The sequence below is a fragment of the Eucyclogobius newberryi genome, unplaced genomic scaffold (genome assembly GCF_026437365.1).
Source record: "Eucyclogobius newberryi isolate DKJ021-1_F unplaced genomic scaffold, fEucNew1.0.hap1 SCAF_7, whole genome shotgun sequence".
NCBI lineage: Eukaryota > Metazoa > Chordata > Actinopteri > Gobiiformes > Gobiidae > Eucyclogobius > Eucyclogobius newberryi.
In genome coordinates this window covers 20,354,499-20,374,523 of record NW_027316389.1, presented here as the reverse complement: position 1 = coordinate 20,374,523, position 20,025 = coordinate 20,354,499, and the positions used below count along the sequence as shown (strand labels likewise).

General features: G+C 43.0%; 1 protein-coding gene across 1 annotated transcript; it reads right to left on the bottom strand.

The window, feature by feature from the left end:
- Positions 1 to 5,496: 5,496 nt before the first annotated feature.
- znf277 (zinc finger protein 277) lies at positions 5,497 to 18,166 on the bottom strand. Its single transcript, XM_072435690.1, has 12 exons — positions 18,121 to 18,166; positions 16,635 to 16,869; positions 15,894 to 15,982; positions 15,712 to 15,794; positions 11,702 to 11,793; positions 11,121 to 11,231; positions 10,909 to 11,041; positions 10,746 to 10,813; positions 9,826 to 9,922; positions 8,953 to 8,995; positions 7,599 to 7,773; positions 5,497 to 5,664 (listed from the first exon to the last, which is right to left on the bottom strand). The coding sequence occupies exons 1-12, from the start codon at positions 18,143 to 18,145 to the stop codon at positions 5,499 to 5,501; spliced, it is 1,317 nt and encodes a 438-aa protein (XP_072291791.1). The 5' UTR covers positions 18,146 to 18,166; the 3' UTR covers positions 5,497 to 5,498.
- Positions 18,167 to 20,025: the final 1,859 nt, after the last annotated feature.

The following is a 20,025-nucleotide window of genomic DNA, read 5'->3' as shown; positions in this document are numbered from 1 at the left end:
CTTTTGGGGAGTCAGAGTGATCAGAGTGACGAGATGGGGGTGGGGGTGGTCTCCTGCCCTCGCCCAGTCTCGCAGACGCACGGCTACCAAGCAGCGACATCAGTGGAAATATTAAAGCCTATAGAATGAAGCCTAAAGAATAAAGCTGTACGGTGGAAGCACCGAACGTCAAAGAAGGAGAGGAAGATGAAGAAGAGTCTCCCTGGAATAAAGCCGGTCGGTCTCTGAAACAACAACAACTATTCTAGTCACAAAGGCATGTCATGACCTCATGGGCTTTGTAACACCAAAGCAATGGAAGGAGTACTTTTACGGACTACGACAGAGTCTGAGGACTACGAAAAGTCTGAGGAATAAAGTCTGGCGGTAATGCAACACTTGGATGCCAACTGCCATAAAACAACAACGGTGGTGGACGCTAGGCGGTTGAAGGTGACCCGGTCTTTGGTAAGATGTGACAGCTTGTCGGTAATGGTAACACTTGAAGGGAGGTGCCTGCCTAGTAAGGTGTTCATTGGGTTCATGTGCCATGACGTTAGGCCATATGTTCCACCGCCCCTGCGTTGCTTTAAGTGCCAGCGCTTTGGGCATATTGCAGCGGTCTGTAGAGGGAGCCAAAGATGTGGTAAATGTGCAGGAGATCACGAGTATGGGAAGTGTGACGTGGGAGCAAAACTGAAGTGCTGTAACTGTGGGGAAGAACATAGCTCTGCCTACGGGGGATGCAGGTTTAGCAAAAGAGCTGCTGAGGTGCAGAAAATAAAGGTCTCTCAAGGTATATCCTATGCAGATGCAGTCAAGAAAGTTTCAAGTAACGAGTTTAGAGTAAATACAGAGAGAGGAGCCAGCGCTGCTCCCAGCCAGGGCGAAATGAGAAAGGCCAGCGTGGCTCCCAAGAAGTGTGAAGGTTTCAAGAGTGGAGGTCCCAAGTGTGCAGGTTCCAGAATTAATGAGAATACCCTGGTTGTGGATAGAGAGGATTTTGTACTCTTTATGGTGGATGTTGTAAACTGTGCTGCTCAGACTCAAAGCAGAACTGAAAGGATCAGGATCATTGCTAAAGCTGCAGGGAGATTCCTTGGAACAAAGGAGCTTGATTGGGCAGATATAGAAAACAGGCTAAAGGCGCTAAATGGGAGTCGGAGTGATGGGGGTCTGCTTTTGGGGAGTCAGAGTGATCAGAGTGACGAGATGGGGGTGGGGGTGGTCTCCTGCCCTCGCCCAGTCTCGCAGACGCACGGCTACCAAGCAGCGACATCAGTGGAAATATTAAAGCCTATAGAATGAAGCCTAAAGAATAAAGCTGTACGGTGGAAGCACCGAACGTCAAAGAAGGAGAGGAAGATGAAGAAGAGTCTCCCTGGAATAAAGCCGGTCGGTCTCTGAAACAACAACAACTATTCTAGTCACAAAGGCATGTCATGACCTCATGGGCTTTGTAACACCAAAGCAATGGAAGGAGTACTTTTACGGACTACGACAGAGTCTGAGGACTACGAAAAGTCTGAGGAATAAAGTCTGGCGGTAATGCAACACTTGGATGCCAACTGCCATAAAACAACAACGGTGGTGGACGCTAGGCGGTTGAAGGTGACCCGGTCTTTGGTAAGATGTGACAGCTTGTCGGTAATGGTAACACTTGAAGGGAGGTGCCTGCCTAGTAAGGTGTTCATTGGGTTCATGTGCCATGACGTTAGGCCATATGTTCCACCGCCCCTGCGTTGCTTTAAGTGCCAGCGCTTTGGGCATATTGCAGCGGTCTGTAGAGGGAGCCAAAGATGTGGTAAATGTGCAGGAGATCACGAGTATGGGAAGTGTGACGTGGGAGCAAAACTGAAGTGCTGTAACTGTGGGGAAGAACATAGCTCTGCCTACGGGGGATGCAGGTTTAGCAAAAGAGCTGCTGAGGTGCAGAAAATAAAGGTCTCTCAAGGTATATCCTATGCAGATGCAGTCAAGAAAGTTTCAAGTAACGAGTTTAGAGTAAATACAGAGAGAGGAGCCAGCGCTGCTCCCAGCCAGGGCGAAATGAGAAAGGCCAGCGTGGCTCCCAAGAAGTGTGAAGGTTTCAAGAGTGGAGGTCCCAAGTGTGCAGGTTCCAGAATTAATGAGAATACCCTGGTTGTGGATAGAGAGGATTTTGTACTCTTTATGGTGGATGTTGTAAACTGTGCTGCTCAGACTCAAAGCAGAACTGAAAGGATCAGGATCATTGCTAAAGCTGCAGGGAGATTCCTTGGAACAAAGGAGCTTGATTGGGCAGATATAGAAAACAGGCTAAAGGCGCTAAATGGGAGTCGGAGTGATGGGGGTCTGCTTTTGGGGAGTCAGAGTGATCAGAGTGACGAGATGGGGGTGGGGGTGGTCTCCTGCCCTCGCCCAGTCTCGCAGACGCACGGCTACCAAGCAGCGACATCAGTGGAAATATTAAAGCCTATAGAATGAAGCCTAAAGAATAAAGCTGTACGGTGGAAGCACCGAACGTCAAAGAAGGAGAGGAAGATGAAGAAGAGTCTCCCTGGAATAAAGCCGGTCGGTCTCTGAAACAACAACAACTATTCTAGTCACAAAGGCATGTCATGACCTCATGGGCTTTGTAACACCAAAGCAATGGAAGGAGTACTTTTACGGACTACGACAGAGTCTGAGGACTACGACAAAGTCTGAGGAATACAGTCTGGCGGTAATGCAACACTTGGATGCCTGAGGAATAAAGTCTGGCGGTAATGCAACACTTGGATGCCAACCGCCATAAAACAACAACAACAACAACAACAACAACAATTGGATGCCAACCGCCATAAAACAACAACAACAACAACAACAACAACAACAACAACAACAACAACAACAACAACAACAACAACAACAACAACAACAACAACAACAACAACAACAACAACAACAACAACAACAACAACAACAACAACAACAACAACAACAACTATTCTAGTCACAAAGACATATCATGACCTCATGGGCTTTGTAACACCAAAGCAATGGAAGGAGTACTTTTACGGACTACGACAGTCTGAGGACTACGAAAAGTCTGAGGAATAAAGTCTGGCGGTAATGCAACAATTGGATGCCAACCGCCATAAAACAACAACAACAACAAAACATTTTTCTCTTTTCTTTCTACTTTGAAGACGTACAACCACAGTAGGTGTCGGTGAATGCACCTTTTCAGTTGGCTGCCGACCGCCATTAAAAGAAACAACATTTACCACCACCTACTGTAGTTTTCAAAGTATGTGTTTTGTGTTCGCAAAACTCTGCTGTTGTGTCACTAAGCTCCTGCTGCTGTATTACATCCCTTCTGGTCTGCGTCTCGGTTGCGCAAAAAAAATTAAGTCTGAAGAATAAAGTCTAAAAAAGGGACTGTTTTTTGTTTTGTTGTAATGCACGACACAGTGACTGGTGCACACTTGCGCGCATTGGGATAATTCTAATAATCATACACACCAGTCCTTGCCCATTTTGTACTTGCAGCCTCGCTCCTCCGATGCGACGCGTTGAACCGATCACCACTACCGTTGTAATCGCACTTCCGTTGTAATCGCACTTCCGTTGTAATCGCACTTCCGTTGTAATCGCACTTCCGTTGTAATCGCACTTCCGTTGTATTCGCACTTCGAGCGATAACTGTTTCCTTAAGTGGAGAACGAGGGAAAAGTCTGGCCGCCAAAACATGCTATAACGTGGATTAATTTGTGTAAAATGTCCAATGTTCATGTGACCAACAAGTCAACAATGCACCGACCCTGGGCAGCTTGAGCACGGCTTTTTAGTCTATGAAGAACATATTTCCCCTGGAGGTTCGGCAGCCCTGTGTTCACTAATACAACCAGAAAGATTACGTTGTGTGGTGGCAAAGAGCCCTTATTAACCATCTAAAGAGCAGTAAATGTAAGTGTACTTTAGTTAGTATTGAATGAGCTCCTCCAGGTTTAAAAACTGTAATACAGCCACAACTAGAGCTGAAACTGTGGACTCACTCTTGGGTTAATTACAAACTGGATTTAGCTGTAGGATCAGCCTCATTCTGCTTTTTCTGATCAGAACAGAGCATGAGAACCAAAACACAAAATACAAACTTATTCATTTATTAATATATGTGTAACAATTACAATTACCCTCTCTTAAAAAGCTCAGGTATTTAATTATTATTTATCATTTACTGTATTCAAGTAATGTATTGACACGGTTAAGAAACTTACATTTGAACACAAAACATCTTTTAGATCGTAACTTTCATCTGACTAAACACAGCTGTTCCCCGAAGTTTGTGTGTTTTGGAAAAAAAATTAAGATTCTATTGCAGAATCTTGTCTTTCTTTGCCAGAAGGACATCGAGCTCAAACTGCTGAATCTAAAGAATCAAAGTGACTTCGTCTGCACTTTTTAAAATGGCTCGTCAAGGCATTTGATGTGCAAAAACTGGGTCCAACTTAAATATTTATCTGAAATTAAACATGCAGAGGATTTGTCCACGTTGGCCTCACAACTACGTAGATGGAGCAAGCACAACGTTATGAACACGACTTAACCCACGATCAGGACTAAACCAGATCTAAACCAGCTTTGATACTGACCACTGCCTGCGGTAAAAGTAAATACCGTATTTTCCAGACTATTAATAGCACTTTTTTTTCATAATTTTGGCCAGGGTGCAACTTATACTTATATTTATACTTATATACTTATACTCTGGAGGGACTTGTATGTGATATTATTTATTATTTTCACACTTGCAACCGCATTTCATACTCCAGTGCAACTTATATATGTTTTTTTCTTCTCTATTGTGCATTTTTTGGCTGGTGCGACTTATACTCCAGTGCGACTTATAGTCCGGAAAATACGGTAAATACATTCTAAATATTTACACATTTTTTCAGCTTTTTTTTATACATTTGAGGACACAATATTCACTTGCTCCTGATATATTCCATCCATGAACCGGTGCGATAATGACAAAATATATTAGTGTAATTTCAATACAGTATTTAAGGGTTAATAATAACATTCATGATTTTGATGAAATTACAATTCTTAGACACTTTTAGACATTTTTTGTTGCTTTGAAAGGAAACATTTTGCAGAATTAACTTTTTTGAGAGGTTCTATTTCTGTACCCTCATAAGAAAACAAAAAAAAAACATGCATGGAGTTGTATTCTTTTTTTATTCACGCTTGTTTCATCTTCGCTGAGCCTCAAACATTTATTTCAATTTCCCCCGGATTTTCTCGGCACAGGTACATTTCCGCACTTCTCTTAAACAGTTTAGAAGTCCCCTAAAGCAATCACCCGACTCCTTCTGCACGGAAATTATGTTCACAATGGACGCATAGCTCTATTAGTGCAGCAGTCACGTTGCCCAAGGGCTTCATTTATTCATTTTTTTTCTTTGTTCATTCCCGCTGCTGACGGAACTCGCCTAAATACCTCATTGGAAACAGAGGTGTCGTTTTGGCGAAGTCTCTAGTTCTCGCGCTCACGTGGCTCTGTTCTTGAGGAGTTGGTTGAGGACGCTGTTCTGTTTCAAGGCCCTGAGGTTGGCGATGTCCTCGGCGATCACCGGCACGCCGTCTCCTTCGCCCTCGTCGCTGTCCGAGAGCGTGCACAGCAGCGCATCATTCTCGTACGTGGGGAAGTAATATCTGCAAAAGAGAAAGTCAACGGGTTTCGGTCAATGTCTGACTCTGACTGAAAGTGTAAACTGATTCTTTACTCGCGACCTACGCTGTGTTGCAGTTAACGATTATTTTTGTTCGCAGATCTTTAATTTGCGGGTCGTTCGTTCGCAGATCTTTCGTTCGCAGTTCTTTCGTTCGCAGATCGTTCGTTCGCAGATCGTTCGTTCGCAGATCGTTCGTTCGCAGATCGTTCGTTCGCAGATCTTTCGTTCGCAGATCTTTCGTTCGCAGATCTTTCGTTCGCAGATCATTCGTTCGCAGATCTTTCGTTCGCAGATCATTCGTTCGCAGTTCTTTCGTTCGCAGTTCTTTCGTTCGCAGATCGTTCGTTCGCAGATCGTTCGTTCGCAGATCGTTCGTTCGCAGATCGTTCGTTCGCAGATCGTTCGTTCGCAGATCTTTCGTTCGCAGATCTTTCGTTCGCAGATCTTTCGTTCGCAGTTCTTTCGTTCGCAGTTCTTTCGTTCGCAGTTCTTTCGTTCGCAGATCATTCGTTCGCAGATCATTCGTTCGCAGTTCTTTCGTTCGCAGTTCTTTCGTTCGCAGTTCTTTCGTTCGCAGTTCTTTCGTTCGCAGATCGTTCGTTCGCAGTTCTTTCGTTCGCAGATCTTTCGTTCGCAGATCATTCGTTCGCAGATCATTCGTTCGCAGTTCTTTCGTTCGCAGATCATTAGTTCGCAGTTCTTTCGTTCGCAGTTCTTTCGTTCGCAGATCATTCGTTCGCAGATCTTTCGTTCGCAGATCATTCGTTCGCAGTTCTTTAGTTCGCAGATCATTCGTTCGCAGATCTTTAGTTCGCAGATCATTCGTTCGCAGATCATTCGTTCGCAGATCATTCGTTCGCAGATCTTTCGTTCGCAGATCGTTCGTTCGCAGATCGTTCGTTCGCAGATCGTTCGTTCGCAGATCATTCGTTCGCAGATCATTCGTTCGCAGATCATTCGTTCGCAGATCATTCGTTCGCAGATCTTTCGTTCGCAGATCATTCGTTCGCAGTTCTTTAGTTCGCAGATCATTCGTTCGCAGATCATTCGTTCGCAGATCTATCGTTCGTTCGCAGATCGTTCGTTCGCAGTTCGTTCGTTCGCAGATCGTTCGTTCGCAGATCGTTCGTTCGCAGATCGTTCGTTCGCAGATCGTTCGTTCGCAGATCGTTCGTTCGCAGATCATTCGTTCGCAGATCATTCGTTCGCAGTTCTTTCGTTCGCAGTTCTTTCGTTCGCAGTTCTTTCGTTCGCAGATCTTTCGTTCGCAGTTCTTTCGTTCGCAGTTCTTTCGTTCGCAGATCGTTCGTTCGCAGTTCTTTCGTTCGCAGATCTTTCGTTCGCAGATCATTCGTTCGCAGTTCTTTCGTTCGCAGATCATTAGTTCGCAGTTCTTTCGTTCGCAGTTCTTTCGTTCGCAGATCATTCGTTCGCAGATCATTCGTTCGCAGATCTTTCGTTCGCAGATCTTTCGTTCGCAGATCATTCGTTCGCAGTTCTTTAGTTCGCAGATCTTTAGTTCGCAGATCATTCGTTCGCAGATCATTCGTTCGCAGATCTTTCGTTCGCAGATCATTCGTTCGCAGATCATTCGTTCGCAGATCATTCGTTCGCAGATCTTTCGTTCGCAGATCATTCGTTCGCAGTTCTTTAGTTCGCAGATCTTTAGTTCGCAGATCATTCGTTCGCAGATCATTCGTTCGCAGATCGTTCGTTCGCAGATCGTTCGTTCGCAGATCGTTCGTTCGCAGATCGTTCGTTCGCAGATCGTTCGTTCGCAGATCGTTCGTTCGCAGATCGTTCGTTCGCAGATCGTTCGTTCGCAGATCATTCGTTCACAGATCATTCGTTCACAGATCATTCGTTCACAGTTCTTTCATTCACAGTTCTTTCGTTCAGAGCATGTCCACTCACTGAGGCTGGTTCCACGTGGACATGTCCGGCAGCGTCATCACGTGTCCCTCTGCGCTGAGGTGCTGCAGGACGTCCCGTCTGCTCTCAAACCGCCGCTCGCAGCCATAACAGCGGCTGTGGTGAATCTGGCGGCGGATGAAGTTCACGAGCTTGACCTGCTGGTAGAAGTGGAGGTCTGCAGGGAGGGCAAAAAGAGCAGGACGTCAGCCATTTCACTCTGTGTGAACTATAAAGATAATTAAAAAAGGGCCGGTGCTGTTTTTTAAATTGTTCTGGTGTAGATAGCCCTTTAGATGTCCTTTATGAGAAGCAGGGTATTTTAAGAGGGAAAAAATGTAATAATAAGCATAATGAATAGAAACGCTTCTGCCAGGAACACAGGCTTGGCATCCAATCAGGCGCATTGTTTGCTAAGACTCATGGGAAATCAGCTGCTTATCTCTGTCCTAACGCAATTTGTCTTCCCCAGTTTGAGTCAGTACCAATATCGCTAATATTTTTCTCTGTAAATGTTTATTTGAATTCTCTAACATTAGAAATGGGTGAAGACACGACATTTAACTGCTAATAAACCTAAGCAGATCAGTACAGAACAGTATACAGATGTGAACCTGACATTATTGTAATATTTAATGTGTTTGGTGAGTATGTTTTACCTGTTTTTATCTCAAAATAAACCCGATGAAACGTTCTTAAATGACTGACGACCTAACGATACAACTGACATTTTTAAGCGCAGGCTATTTAAATAATGGATCTATAGAGAGGCTAACGGACTAACACGACTGATGCAAAGTCAGTAAATTAATAAAACTGTAGAATGTCACAATATTAGTGGCAGAAAAGACTAGTGCCATGGTCATTTTTGGCAAAATTTTAATGAATTTGTGGTCTGGCACAATCATCCACTACATAGTATAAAGCTGAGGTAATTCCTATCAAAATAAAATAATAAACAATATGCTTAAAGTGCGTAATGACAGGTTGTTACGATTTTCAAATTTTGACTTTATTTGGTGTATTTATACCTGTTGTACGAATAAATTATAGTTTTACACCAATCCAGCAGGTATTTGTAGAAAAATCTATTGTCCAGTCAAAGTTTAATTCATAAAGTGACATTATAAACCTAAAAAATGTGCTATTCTGTGATAAAATTGTTATCATTTTTAACTAAATTCGAAATATATTTATCTCAACTGCATTTTAGTTCAACGAGTCGTCCGACCTGCAGGGGACGCTTAATGCTTGTTTAAAAGGCTAATTGAAGTTGAGGAAAGAGGAATTAGCCCATGGCAGTAAACAGTTCAAACGGCCATTCTCCAGAAAAGTTACGTAGGACACCTTTACTCACTCAGGTCAATCCTCAGTCTGTGCAGGTCAAAACCGTGGGCGTCCTGGAAACGACAAGATACAACATTAAACTGAGCACATTCGATCACAAGTCGGGCTAAATGTCCGTGCAGCTCCGGTGCGACAGCAGTGACCTTAAAACCTGACGGATGCTAGTTTTATTCCAGCTCTAGCCCGTTCATACCGTTTTGTCCTTGAGCAAGACGCTTCACCACGTTTCCCGTGCGAACGAGGTGTGCGGCGGCTGCAGAATTAGCGTTAGAAAAATGTAAATCATGGCGTCTCTCGATATCCCGATAACGATAGTCAGAAGACGATATATCAGTCCAGCAGAAATGTGTTAAAACGTAGTATTTGAGGTTCGATTATCAGAGAAAAGTGAAATGTCTGTAAAATGAATCGCCAGTATTCAAATTTAGCACATATTCCCAAAAAACATTGCTTTGTCAAGTTTGTGGAGTACACGTTTGGGACGATTATTAGGTTAATTGATAATCGTGATTATTCAGGTCACATTACGATCGTGAGAAGCAAAAAATAATAATAATCGTGACAATTTTAGAAAAAAAATAAGTATTTTTAGTTCAATCTAACGTCCAAAAAATAGACTTAAATGGACATAACATTTTATATCTAGCTATTATTGTCTTTTTAACTTAATTTTTGTTCATTTTCATAAAGCCTGTCACAAACTTGAAAGAAAGAAATGACAGAAAATGAAAGATTTTACTGTCGTTTAGTCTCGATAATCGTGAATAATTGTTACACTGTGATGTTTTTTCCCACAATAACCGTAACACTAATAATGTGATATCGTGACATCCCTGGTGAGTGCAGTAAGTGCGTCGTTCATGCTCCGCGTTTGTCCTGGTACCTTCATGTGTGAGTAGATGAGCTCCATGGTTTCGGACTGATGCTCACAGAACAGACACACGGCCGAGACCGGATGAGCCCGCCAGTCCGACCAGTCACTGCGGCCCAACGACAAAGAGATGACTTTAATTACACACGTTCTGGAATATGACCTTACTCCACGTTCCAGCTCTGATTAGGCCAATATATATAACATGTTCTATATAATATTACGGATTTGTTGAAAGTACTCCTGACCTTTTCTTCATTTATTCCGTTTTGTCCATCTGATAACGATACATCAAGCTGCCGGGGATGTCGAGATTATTGATTTAATCGATGATCGTGATTATTCAGGTCACAATATAATCAAAACCATGAAATGATAATTTTGACAATTTTGGACGCCAAATTTCGTCGTTTTTATTCAATATATCGTCCAAAAATGCTGTTTATCTGGCCGTTTTTGTTGCATTTACTTTATTTTAGTAATATTTCTCAAAGCCGGTCACACACCCAATCAAGTCAAACATTCTAGGATGACTCAGGATCAGTTTTAACCCACAAATAAAGCAAATTACCCTAAAATTCACAAACTAAATTGAATAGGCCTTATTTATGAATTACGCCTGGGTAAAGTGATTTTTTTCTTTTGTATTAATCGATCGCGGTGTCAAATCTCATTCTACTTCTCTCGTTAAAAACACATAAATATAATAAATAAAACTTAATAAACTAAATCAGTGTAAGCGTGTGGTTTGGCGCGGCGTTCGGACTTTAAAGGAGCGAACTTGACTGAGATTCGGCTCTCGACGTCTCGGTTCAAACGCCTCGAGTTGATAGTTGGCAATTTAAAAAAAAACTGACACTCAAATCGACGACACAAACCGCATCAATCACACGCGTTAAGTCACACGTCTGGTTTGGTTTCGACAAACTCACTCGTCGCCGTCGTCCGCTAGGTCGCGGTCATCCTCGCTCTGCACTTCCTCCCAGGTTTTCCCCAATTCCTAAAGCAAACGCGACAAGAAGAACGATAAAAAAACGTTGATTAAAAGCAGACGATGAGCCGTGGAAAGATGAAAGCGGCGGGAGGAGTCGTTACCAGATAGTTGATGATGTAGAAGCGGTCGTATTCCACGTTGTTGGCGTTGATCCTTCGGTGCGACTTCTTCCTCATGTGGTCCTTCAGAGTGGTTTTATCTCGAAAGGTTTTCTCGCAGTATAAACACTGTAAGCTGTCGAGTCGAACAGGAAAAGAGAGGTGAACGAATGCAAGCGTTTGGTATAAATTAGTGCCGTATGTATCTGCGAGACCTGTCCAGTTTGTTCTGGAGCGTGTCTAGAAACTGGCTGCAGTAGACGATGTTGTCCGGGAGACCGATGCTGAAGGAGTGCTCTTTGGCCATGTGGTTCAGCAGACTCGACCTGGAAACGGCACAAAATCACAAAATTGTTTCTCATTTTTAAGTTTGAGCTGTGCCATCTCTTTTATTTTTAAGACATTTTGTTTCAAGTGTGGTGTTTATGTGAATTTTAAGTTCTGTAATGTGGTATTTAGACGTGTTTTAGTCTGTCCTTAACTGTGACGCAACATTGAGTTTCTTGTACTGTTATTTTTATTTATTATTACATATATAGTATTTCTTTATTTTTTCTGAATTATTTTTTTTATTTTATTTTGCACTATAGGGCATAGGTCGTTTTTTGAGAAAATTAAAGGCTTTTAAGTACGGTATATGGCAAAATTGTTGATATTGCAATATAACTCAATGTTTAATAAATCGCATAAACCTGAAATTAATAGAAAAAATATCAAGACTGGATTGGACTTAGAAATGTGACAATAATGTAACGGGCTGGAATAAAGCATTAGCAGTGTCTTTGAGGTAAATCACCTGTTTCCAGTGAACTCCTCGGTGCAGAAGATACAGGGCCGATGGAACGTGGCGTCCTCGCGCTCCTTCTGCTGCTGCTCCAACACCTCCTCCTGCAAATTAATAATCAATCTCTTTATGTGTTTTTGTTTAAGCAGTATTCTTAAAAACTTCAAAAAATAAGCACAATCACAAATCTACAAACGATAGAAATCTAAACTAGTTCGAGTGTATGATCTCAAATGTTTTTTTAAATGTTGTGTTTTCATTAAAATTGTTTCATTTTATATTTTGTGTTAAATATTCAAAATTAAGGAAAAAATACAAATAATTATATATATATATTTTGCGTAATAAATCAAAAATAAATAAATAATAATAATGATTAGTACGACGGAGTATAAGGGCCAACCAAAAAAAAAAAATGCGGGGCACTACGAGAATAAAGTCATTAATTAATGACTTTTTTCTCGTTAATTAACGAGAAAAAAGTCATTAATTAATGCCTTTTTTCTCATTAAATAACGAGAAAAATCTCATAATTTAAAGACTATAAAGGAAGATACTCGGTTCACTTTCAGACTTTATAACAAAAACTGTTAGTACTGAACACTCGCAATACTGACCTAACCTAATACTGATGTGCAATTTTGTCATATGTGCAATTACTGTGAAATTCATGTGCAATCTATGTGCCGTCGTGACACATATTCATGTGCAATTACTGTCGGGATCACATGCAATGGTATTTATTTATTTATTTGTCTATGGGAGTTTTTATTTATTTATAGGAGATCTTCTACTGAAAGTGTTTTTCAGACTTCCTATAAGTGATCTGTTCTTCTGTATCTACCTCTGTATCTACCTGCGTTGCACCAATGAAATTTCCCCATGTGGGACAATAAAGGAATATCTTATCTTATCTTATCTTAGCACCATGTTACGTGCTCCCCCCCTCAGTGTTACATAATGGTACAGTCCAGTTGCGCTGTGTTTTGTATGTTTAAAGCTCTGAAGCTGATCTGCTCTGAGTCCAATGCATCTGTGGAGTCTTCATTACACAAACACACCACCACCAGGACGCAAATGGCGCTTGGTTAAAAGTGAATACAAAAGCCCACAATAGATGTCGATCTTTATGATGCGGGTCTTTTAGACATTACAAACAATCATTTCCCCGGTGCAGTGTCACATGTCAGGTCCTGGACCTGTAACATGACGTACTCCGGTGTTGGTGCTCGCGTGTGTTGGAGCTCATGCCATGATGTATGGACGATGTATGGACGATGCATCTGGATGATGTATGGATGATGTATGGACGATGTATGGACGATGCATCTGGATGATGTATGGACGATGTATGGATGATGCGTGTGCGTAAAACATATCGCTTTTAGGCTGTGCCAAACACGATCCGGGCGTCAGGAGCTGAGAGGAAGCGCAGACGGATGTTTGTGTTCTGTGTGTTTTACTGAGTTTGTCCAAGGGATCACAAAAGGTTAGAATCCGGGCATAAAACTTAAGTGCACACAATGAGCACGTGAGAATAGTGACTGAGCAAAGTGCCCACGTAGACAATCAACTTAGAGGAGCAGAGAACCCAGAGAACGTGTGAATATAACAGCGAGGCTGCTCCTCCTGTCTCCGGGCGGCTGTGGCTCGGAGCACGGCTGCTGTTTGAGCCCTGGTGCATTACGGGTCCATCATGGAGAAAGTAAAGCCTTTATCCAACAGTTTGTGAATGATGCGGAACAGGAAAGGTGCTGCTAAACGCAGTGTCTTGTCTTGTAATAAACACACGTAAGACATCGTTTTAAAGGTCAGGAAACACTTTAACATCTATTTCAGGCTTTTATGTAGTTCTAAACTGTCAACTCATCCAAGCCCGTTCTTGTGCGTCCTGACCTGGTGCTGAAAGTAAACTTCTCACGTCACTTTGAATCTACTTTTAAACTACGACTTTTTTCTCATTAATCAATGACTTTATTCTCGTAGTGCAGCGCATTTTTTCCCCTTAGTTGGCCCTTATACTCCGTCGTAGATTAGAATATAATAATACTTTTTTTCTTTTTTAAACTACCCAAAACAATAATAATATTTGTCTGAACACATGTTGCAATTGTTTTACCGTATATTCCGGACTATAAGTCATAGTTTTGGCCGGGGTGCGCCTTGTACTTATATTTATACTTATATACTTATACTCCGGAGCGACTTATATTTTATATTTTTTGTTATTTTCACACTTGCTGCTTCAGCACCACTGTCTGGACTGAGCTTTATGACCCACATGGGGAGGACATCAACACCATCACAGAGTGCATCACGGACTACATCAACTTCTGTTTTGAGAACATTGTTCCCTCCCGGACGGTGCGGTGTTTTCCAAACAACAAGCCATGGATTAACCGTGAACTGAAGGCTCTGCTGAAGGAGAAGAAGAGAGCCTTCAGGTCAGGGAACAAGGAGGAGCTGGGGACTGTGCAGAAGGAGCTGAGGAGGAAGATCAGGCAGGCTGAGGCCGGCTACAAGAGGAGGATGGAGGAGCAGCTGCAGCAAAAGAACATTCAGGGAGTGTGGAGAAGCCTGAAAACCATCTCGGGCTTCAAAATCCCCCCTGCCCAGACAGAGGGGGATCTACAGTGGGTGATTGATTTAAATGCTCACTTCTTGAGGTTTGATCGGTCACCCGCCCCTCCCCCTGCACAGCTGCATGCTCCCTCTTCCACAGCTGGACAATGCCCTGCATCTGTTCCTCTTCGCTTATCTGCCCCGGACCATCGGCTCCCCACTTCGCCTGGACTCACCCATCCCCCAGCACACAGTCCCCCTGCCCACCACTGACTGTCACAGCAGCACAGGTGAGGAGTGAGCTGAAGAGGATTAAAGTGAGGAAGGCAGCAGGACCTGATGGCATCAGCCCCAGGCTCCTTAAGTCCTGCACAGATGAACTGTGTGGAGTTATGGAGCATGTCGACTGGTGTCAGCGGAACCACCTCCTCATCAACGCGGGGAAGACCAAGGAGATGGTGGTGGACTTCCACAGACGCCACTCCACTGCCCCCTCACCAGTGAACATCCAGGGACGGGACATTGAGAGAGTGGACTCATACAAGTACCTGGGTGTTCATCTGAACCACAAACTGGACTGGACTCATAACACAGACGCACTGTACAGGAAGAGCCAGAGTCGGCTCTACCTCCTGAGGAGACTCAGGTCTTTTGGAGTGACAGGGCCACTCCTGAAGACCTTCTACGACTCTGTGGTGGCATCAGCCCTCCTGTACGGTGTGGCCTGCTGGAACAGCAGCATCACAGAGAGGGAGAGGAAGAGGCTGGACAGAGTCATCAAGAAGTCCAGCTCCGTCCTGGGCTGTGCTCTGGACTCGGTGCAGGAGGTGGGGGACAGGAGGGTCCTGGCTAGATTCACATCTATGCTGGACCATGAGTCTCACCCCCTTGCAGGACACTCTCTCCGCTCTGGAGAGCAGCTTCAGTGAGAGACTGATCCACCCTCGATGTGTGAAGGAAAGGTTCCGTAGGTCTTTCCTTCCTGCTGCTGTCAGACTTTATAACAAAAACTGTTAGAACTGAACACTCGCAATACTGACCTAACCATGTGCAATTCTGTCATATGTGCAATTGCTGTTGGAATTCATGTGCAATTCATGTGCAATTACTATGAAATTCATGTGCAATCTATGTGCTGTCGTGACACATATTCATGTGCAATTACTGTCGTGATCACATGCAATGGTATTTATTTATTAATTTGTCTATGGGAGTTTTTATTTATTTATAGGAGATCTACTGAAAGTGTTTTTCAGACTTCCTATAAGTGATCTGTTCTGTTCTTCTGTATCTACCTCTGTATCTACCTGCGTTGCACCAATGAAATTTCCCCATGTGGGACAATAAAGGAATATCTTATTTTAGACTTATGTATGTTTTTTTTCTTCTTTATTATGCATTTTTTGGCTGGTGCGACTTATACTCCGGAAAATACGTATATACACTTTGAAATGTTGTACCAGTCGTTTCTGTTGCAGCTTTTCTCTGAGAACTCTGTCCTCGGGAAGAACATCACACAGCAGGTGATACTCCTCCTGTTTCTCTGCATGAAACAAGAACAAACGTACCACAATGAATCATACAGTTACATTATACGCGTGTCGTACAATCACAGATAAAAATTAAAGTAGATTCCTCTCACCCACTGGACCCTGGGAGTTGGTCTTGATCACGCTGCAGAAATCCTCCAGCTGCTGCTCCAAGAATCTGCCTTTCCAGTACAATAAATATCTGGAGAACAACAGCAACGTTATAAACCATTTCATAATGTACGACTGGAAATGATAAAAGACTCAGAAAACGTCACTTGTCGTCCCAGATTCTATAATGTGTCTATTATTATTTAAGTATTTATGTTAAAAAAAAGCTTGTTCAAATAAAGTGTAAAATTACATAAGGGCCATGGTTAACAGCAGATTGATATTTTAATAATAAAAAGCTATAATAGGGAAAGAAATCCCACACTGTCTTCGCACACTCGCACACTGTCTTACTTGCAAATAAAAATGTATTAGTAAAGAGGCAACGTTTCGGCAACTGGGCCTTCGTCAGGCAAAATGCATTTTGAAACGTTGCCTCTTTACTAATACATTGTTATTTGCAAGTAAGACAGTGTGCGGGATTTCTTTCCCTTTTACAGTTAGCGACACATACGCCTTTCTCCTACGCACCTGGCACAGAACCTGATGTGCGGAGCACTGTCTTGATACCCAATAATAAAAAGCTAGCATTTCATACTCGAGTGCGACTTATGTACGTTTTTTTCTTCTCTTATGCATTTTTTTGGCTTATACTCCAGAAAATACAGTTTTTTTTTTTATGGCTGAAAACTCTACGAGGCGCCACGTCCCCCGACTTCCTCTGCAGCAGTGGTCCTTCTTACCGTGGGAGGTCGGCGATGAGCTTGACGTCCGCGATCACCAGTTTGTGTTGAAGCAGCAGGTGTTCGAGCAGCGTGTCTTTGCGGTGGGACGGCAGCGTCTCGGGGCAGAGCACACAGACGAGGGGCTCAGAGGACGGGCGATCCAGGCCGGGACAGGGCCCGTCCACGGCCGCGGGACAGGGGCCGGACTCGGGGGGCTCCGGGAAACACAGAGGCTCCAGGATACTGTCCTGAGCTGAACCGGACCACAACAGAGAGAGAGAGAGATGAATGTAATGTATGTGGGAAATACACACCGTAAGTAATATCACAGCTGGATTTGAAATAGTATGGTCAGGATTAGACGTGGTATTGGCAAAATATTGAAATTTAAATAATATTTTGAATGTGGTGTTGAAGATTTGCAAAATTTTTGTTTATAGTGAATTTAAAAGATTTGTTATTCAGTTTAAAATAAGGGTATAAGGTGATATTTCTGCACATTTGTGATTAATTGAACTAGCATTTCACATGTTTTAACACATTTCTGTTGGATTGACATCGGCTTAATACATTTATCGGGAAAAATTCTGTCGCCCACCCCTAGTTATCATACTTTTGATACTAAGAACAATGTTTAACACCGCTAATGACAATAAAACATAATGTTTTTTCAACACACAATAATGTTTTTTAATATATTTTTTTATTAGCGCGTTCTCTAATACTAGTTCTGATATTAGATAAAGACCGTATTAAAACTATTCAGGAAATGTCCAATTTTTTGAAGAAGAAGAAGAAGAAGAAGAAGAAGAAGAAGAAGAAGAAGAAGAAGAAGAAGAAGAAGAAGAAGAAGAAGAAGAAGAAGAAGAAGAAGAAGAAGAAGAAGAAGAAGAAGAAGAAGAAGAAGAAGAAGAAGAAGAAGAAGAAGAAGAAGAAGAAGAAGAAGAAGAAGAAGAAGAAGAAGAAGAAGAAGAAGAAGAAGAAGAAGAAGAAGAAGAAGAAGAAGAAGAAGAAGAAGAAGAAGAAGAAGAAGAAGAAGAAGAAGAAGAAGAAGAAGAAGAAGAAGAAGAAGAAGAAGAAGAAGAAGAAGAAGAAGAAGAAGAAGAAGAACCTTTATTGTCCCACATGGGGAAATTTCATTGGTGCAACGCAGGAAGATACAGAGGTAGATACAGAAGAACAGATCACTTATAGGAAGTCTGAAAAACACACAAGCATTCATTTTAATTTGACACACCTTCTGACTGAGAGGAGACAGTTCTGGATCCTTTTTGTCGTACTTTAAACCACAATCGCAATATTTTAGCACTAATTGACTCTTATGACTTGATGTTGTTCCAGCAAATAGATAAAAAAGAGCCTGTCAAATCAACATGTAAGTGAAATAAAAGAGCAGAGCAGCGGACAAAAGACCGAACCTACTGAAATTAAGTTGGCTTTAATTAAGCAGCTACTCTACAAATGTAAAGTTGTTAAGTTACCCTAACAGATCCGCATCACTCACCCGAGCTCCTGTCAGCAGCCGCCATCTTTAACACCACGTGACGCAAACAGCGGCAAACGGACCAATCAGAGAAGAGTGACAGAAAAAGCGTCATTAAAATGTGTTAATTTAATTTATTCTGATATGTTTACATACGTATTTTACACACAAAACACTCAATGTGACTTTTCTCTCTTTTTTGTATATTTTTACATTTAAAATAATATAAGAAAAACCTAAAAGGACAAAACAGAAAAGAAGAAAAAAAGCTGTCAACCAGGTCCAAGTTGCACTCTGTTATTTTAACACAACACGTGACGAACCAACGCTTTTACATAATAAAACATATCTTATCTTATCTAAATTATACATTTAAAAAAAGGTTGTAGCCTATTACACTAGCATGCCACTAGAGAGCGCAAATGTCCCAGAAATGAGTCGTTCTGCTGTGACGTACGATGTTTTGTATTAACCTAGTGGAATAATCTACAAAAAGTAAAAATAATGGAAGCTGCAGTGTTTCTCAATGAACTCAAGAAAACTATTTAAAAGTGTGTGGTGATTGTGCCTTGGCCAGGCCTCTTGGCAAAAGACAACCTCCTCAATTGAAGCATGGTATAAATGTTTTTTTGGTATTTCTATTGTGAGCATTCGTAGAAAGTACATGTGTAGGGGTTTGCCAACTATAGTAAGAGGTGTAAAGTAACTTAAGTAAACAGGTCTCTGTATATCAAATATGTTTTTTATGAATATCTTGTCTAAAATAAATGCAGATGTCTGGTTCACATTTTGCTTTAGTCTAGTCTTATGAGAGCTGCCTCAGAGAGCGCAGACCGGTGCTACGGTTGGAGTTCTGTTGAATCCGGTCCAAGTGTTCCGGTTCAGTCCGGTGTCGGTCCCTCCGGTTTTGTGCTGCAGCGGGCGGCACGGCTCAGATGTGTTTAGGTGAAACGGTTTGTACGGTTTGTACGGGTTGTACGGCGAGCCAGAGCCGTGTAATTAAACCCTGGAGACGACGGAAGACAGAGAGACAGAGAGAGAGAGAGAGAGAGAGAGAGAGAGAGAGAGAGAGAGAGAGAGAGAGAGAGAGAGAGAGAGAGAGAGAGAGAGAGAGAGAGAGAGAGAGAGAGAGAGAGAGAGGGGGGGGGGAGACAGACAGAGAGAGAGAGGGGGGAGACAGACAGAGAGAGAGAGGGGGAGAGAGGGAGAGAGAGACAGAGGAGGGGAAGAGAGAGAGGGGCACAGGTAGAGAGAGAGAGGAGGGGGAGAGAGAGAGAGAGAGATGAGCAGACAGAGGGGAGGGAGAGCGAGGGACAGACGGAGAGAGAGAGAGAGAGAGAGAGCGGGGGGAGACAGACAGACAGAGAGAGGGGGAGGGAGAGAGAGAGAGAGACAGATGAACAGACAGAGGGGAGGGAGAGAGACAGAGAGAGAGAGGGGGGAGACAGACAGACAGAGAGAGGGGGAGGGAGAGAGAGAGAGAGACAGATGAACAGACAGAGGGGAGGGAGAGAGACAGAGAGAGAGAGGGGGGAGACAGACAGACAGACAGAGGGGGAGACAGACAGACAGAGAGAGGGGGGAGGGAGAGAGAGAGAGACGAACAGACAGACAGAGAGAGAGAGGGGGGAGGGAGGGAGAGACAGACAGACACAGAGGAGGGGGAGAGAGAGAGAGAGACAGAGGAGGGGAAGAGAGAGAGAGAGACAGAGGAGGGGGAGAGAGAGAGAGAGACAGAGGAGGGGGAGAGAGAGAGGGGGAGAGAGAGAGAGATGAACAGACAGAGGGGAGGGAGAGCGAGAGACAGACGGAGAGAGAGAGAGAGAGAGCGGGGGGAGACAGACAGACAGAGGGGGGAGGGAGAGGGAGAGAGAGACAGACAGACAGACAGACAGACGAACAGACAGAGGGGAGAGAGAGAGAGAG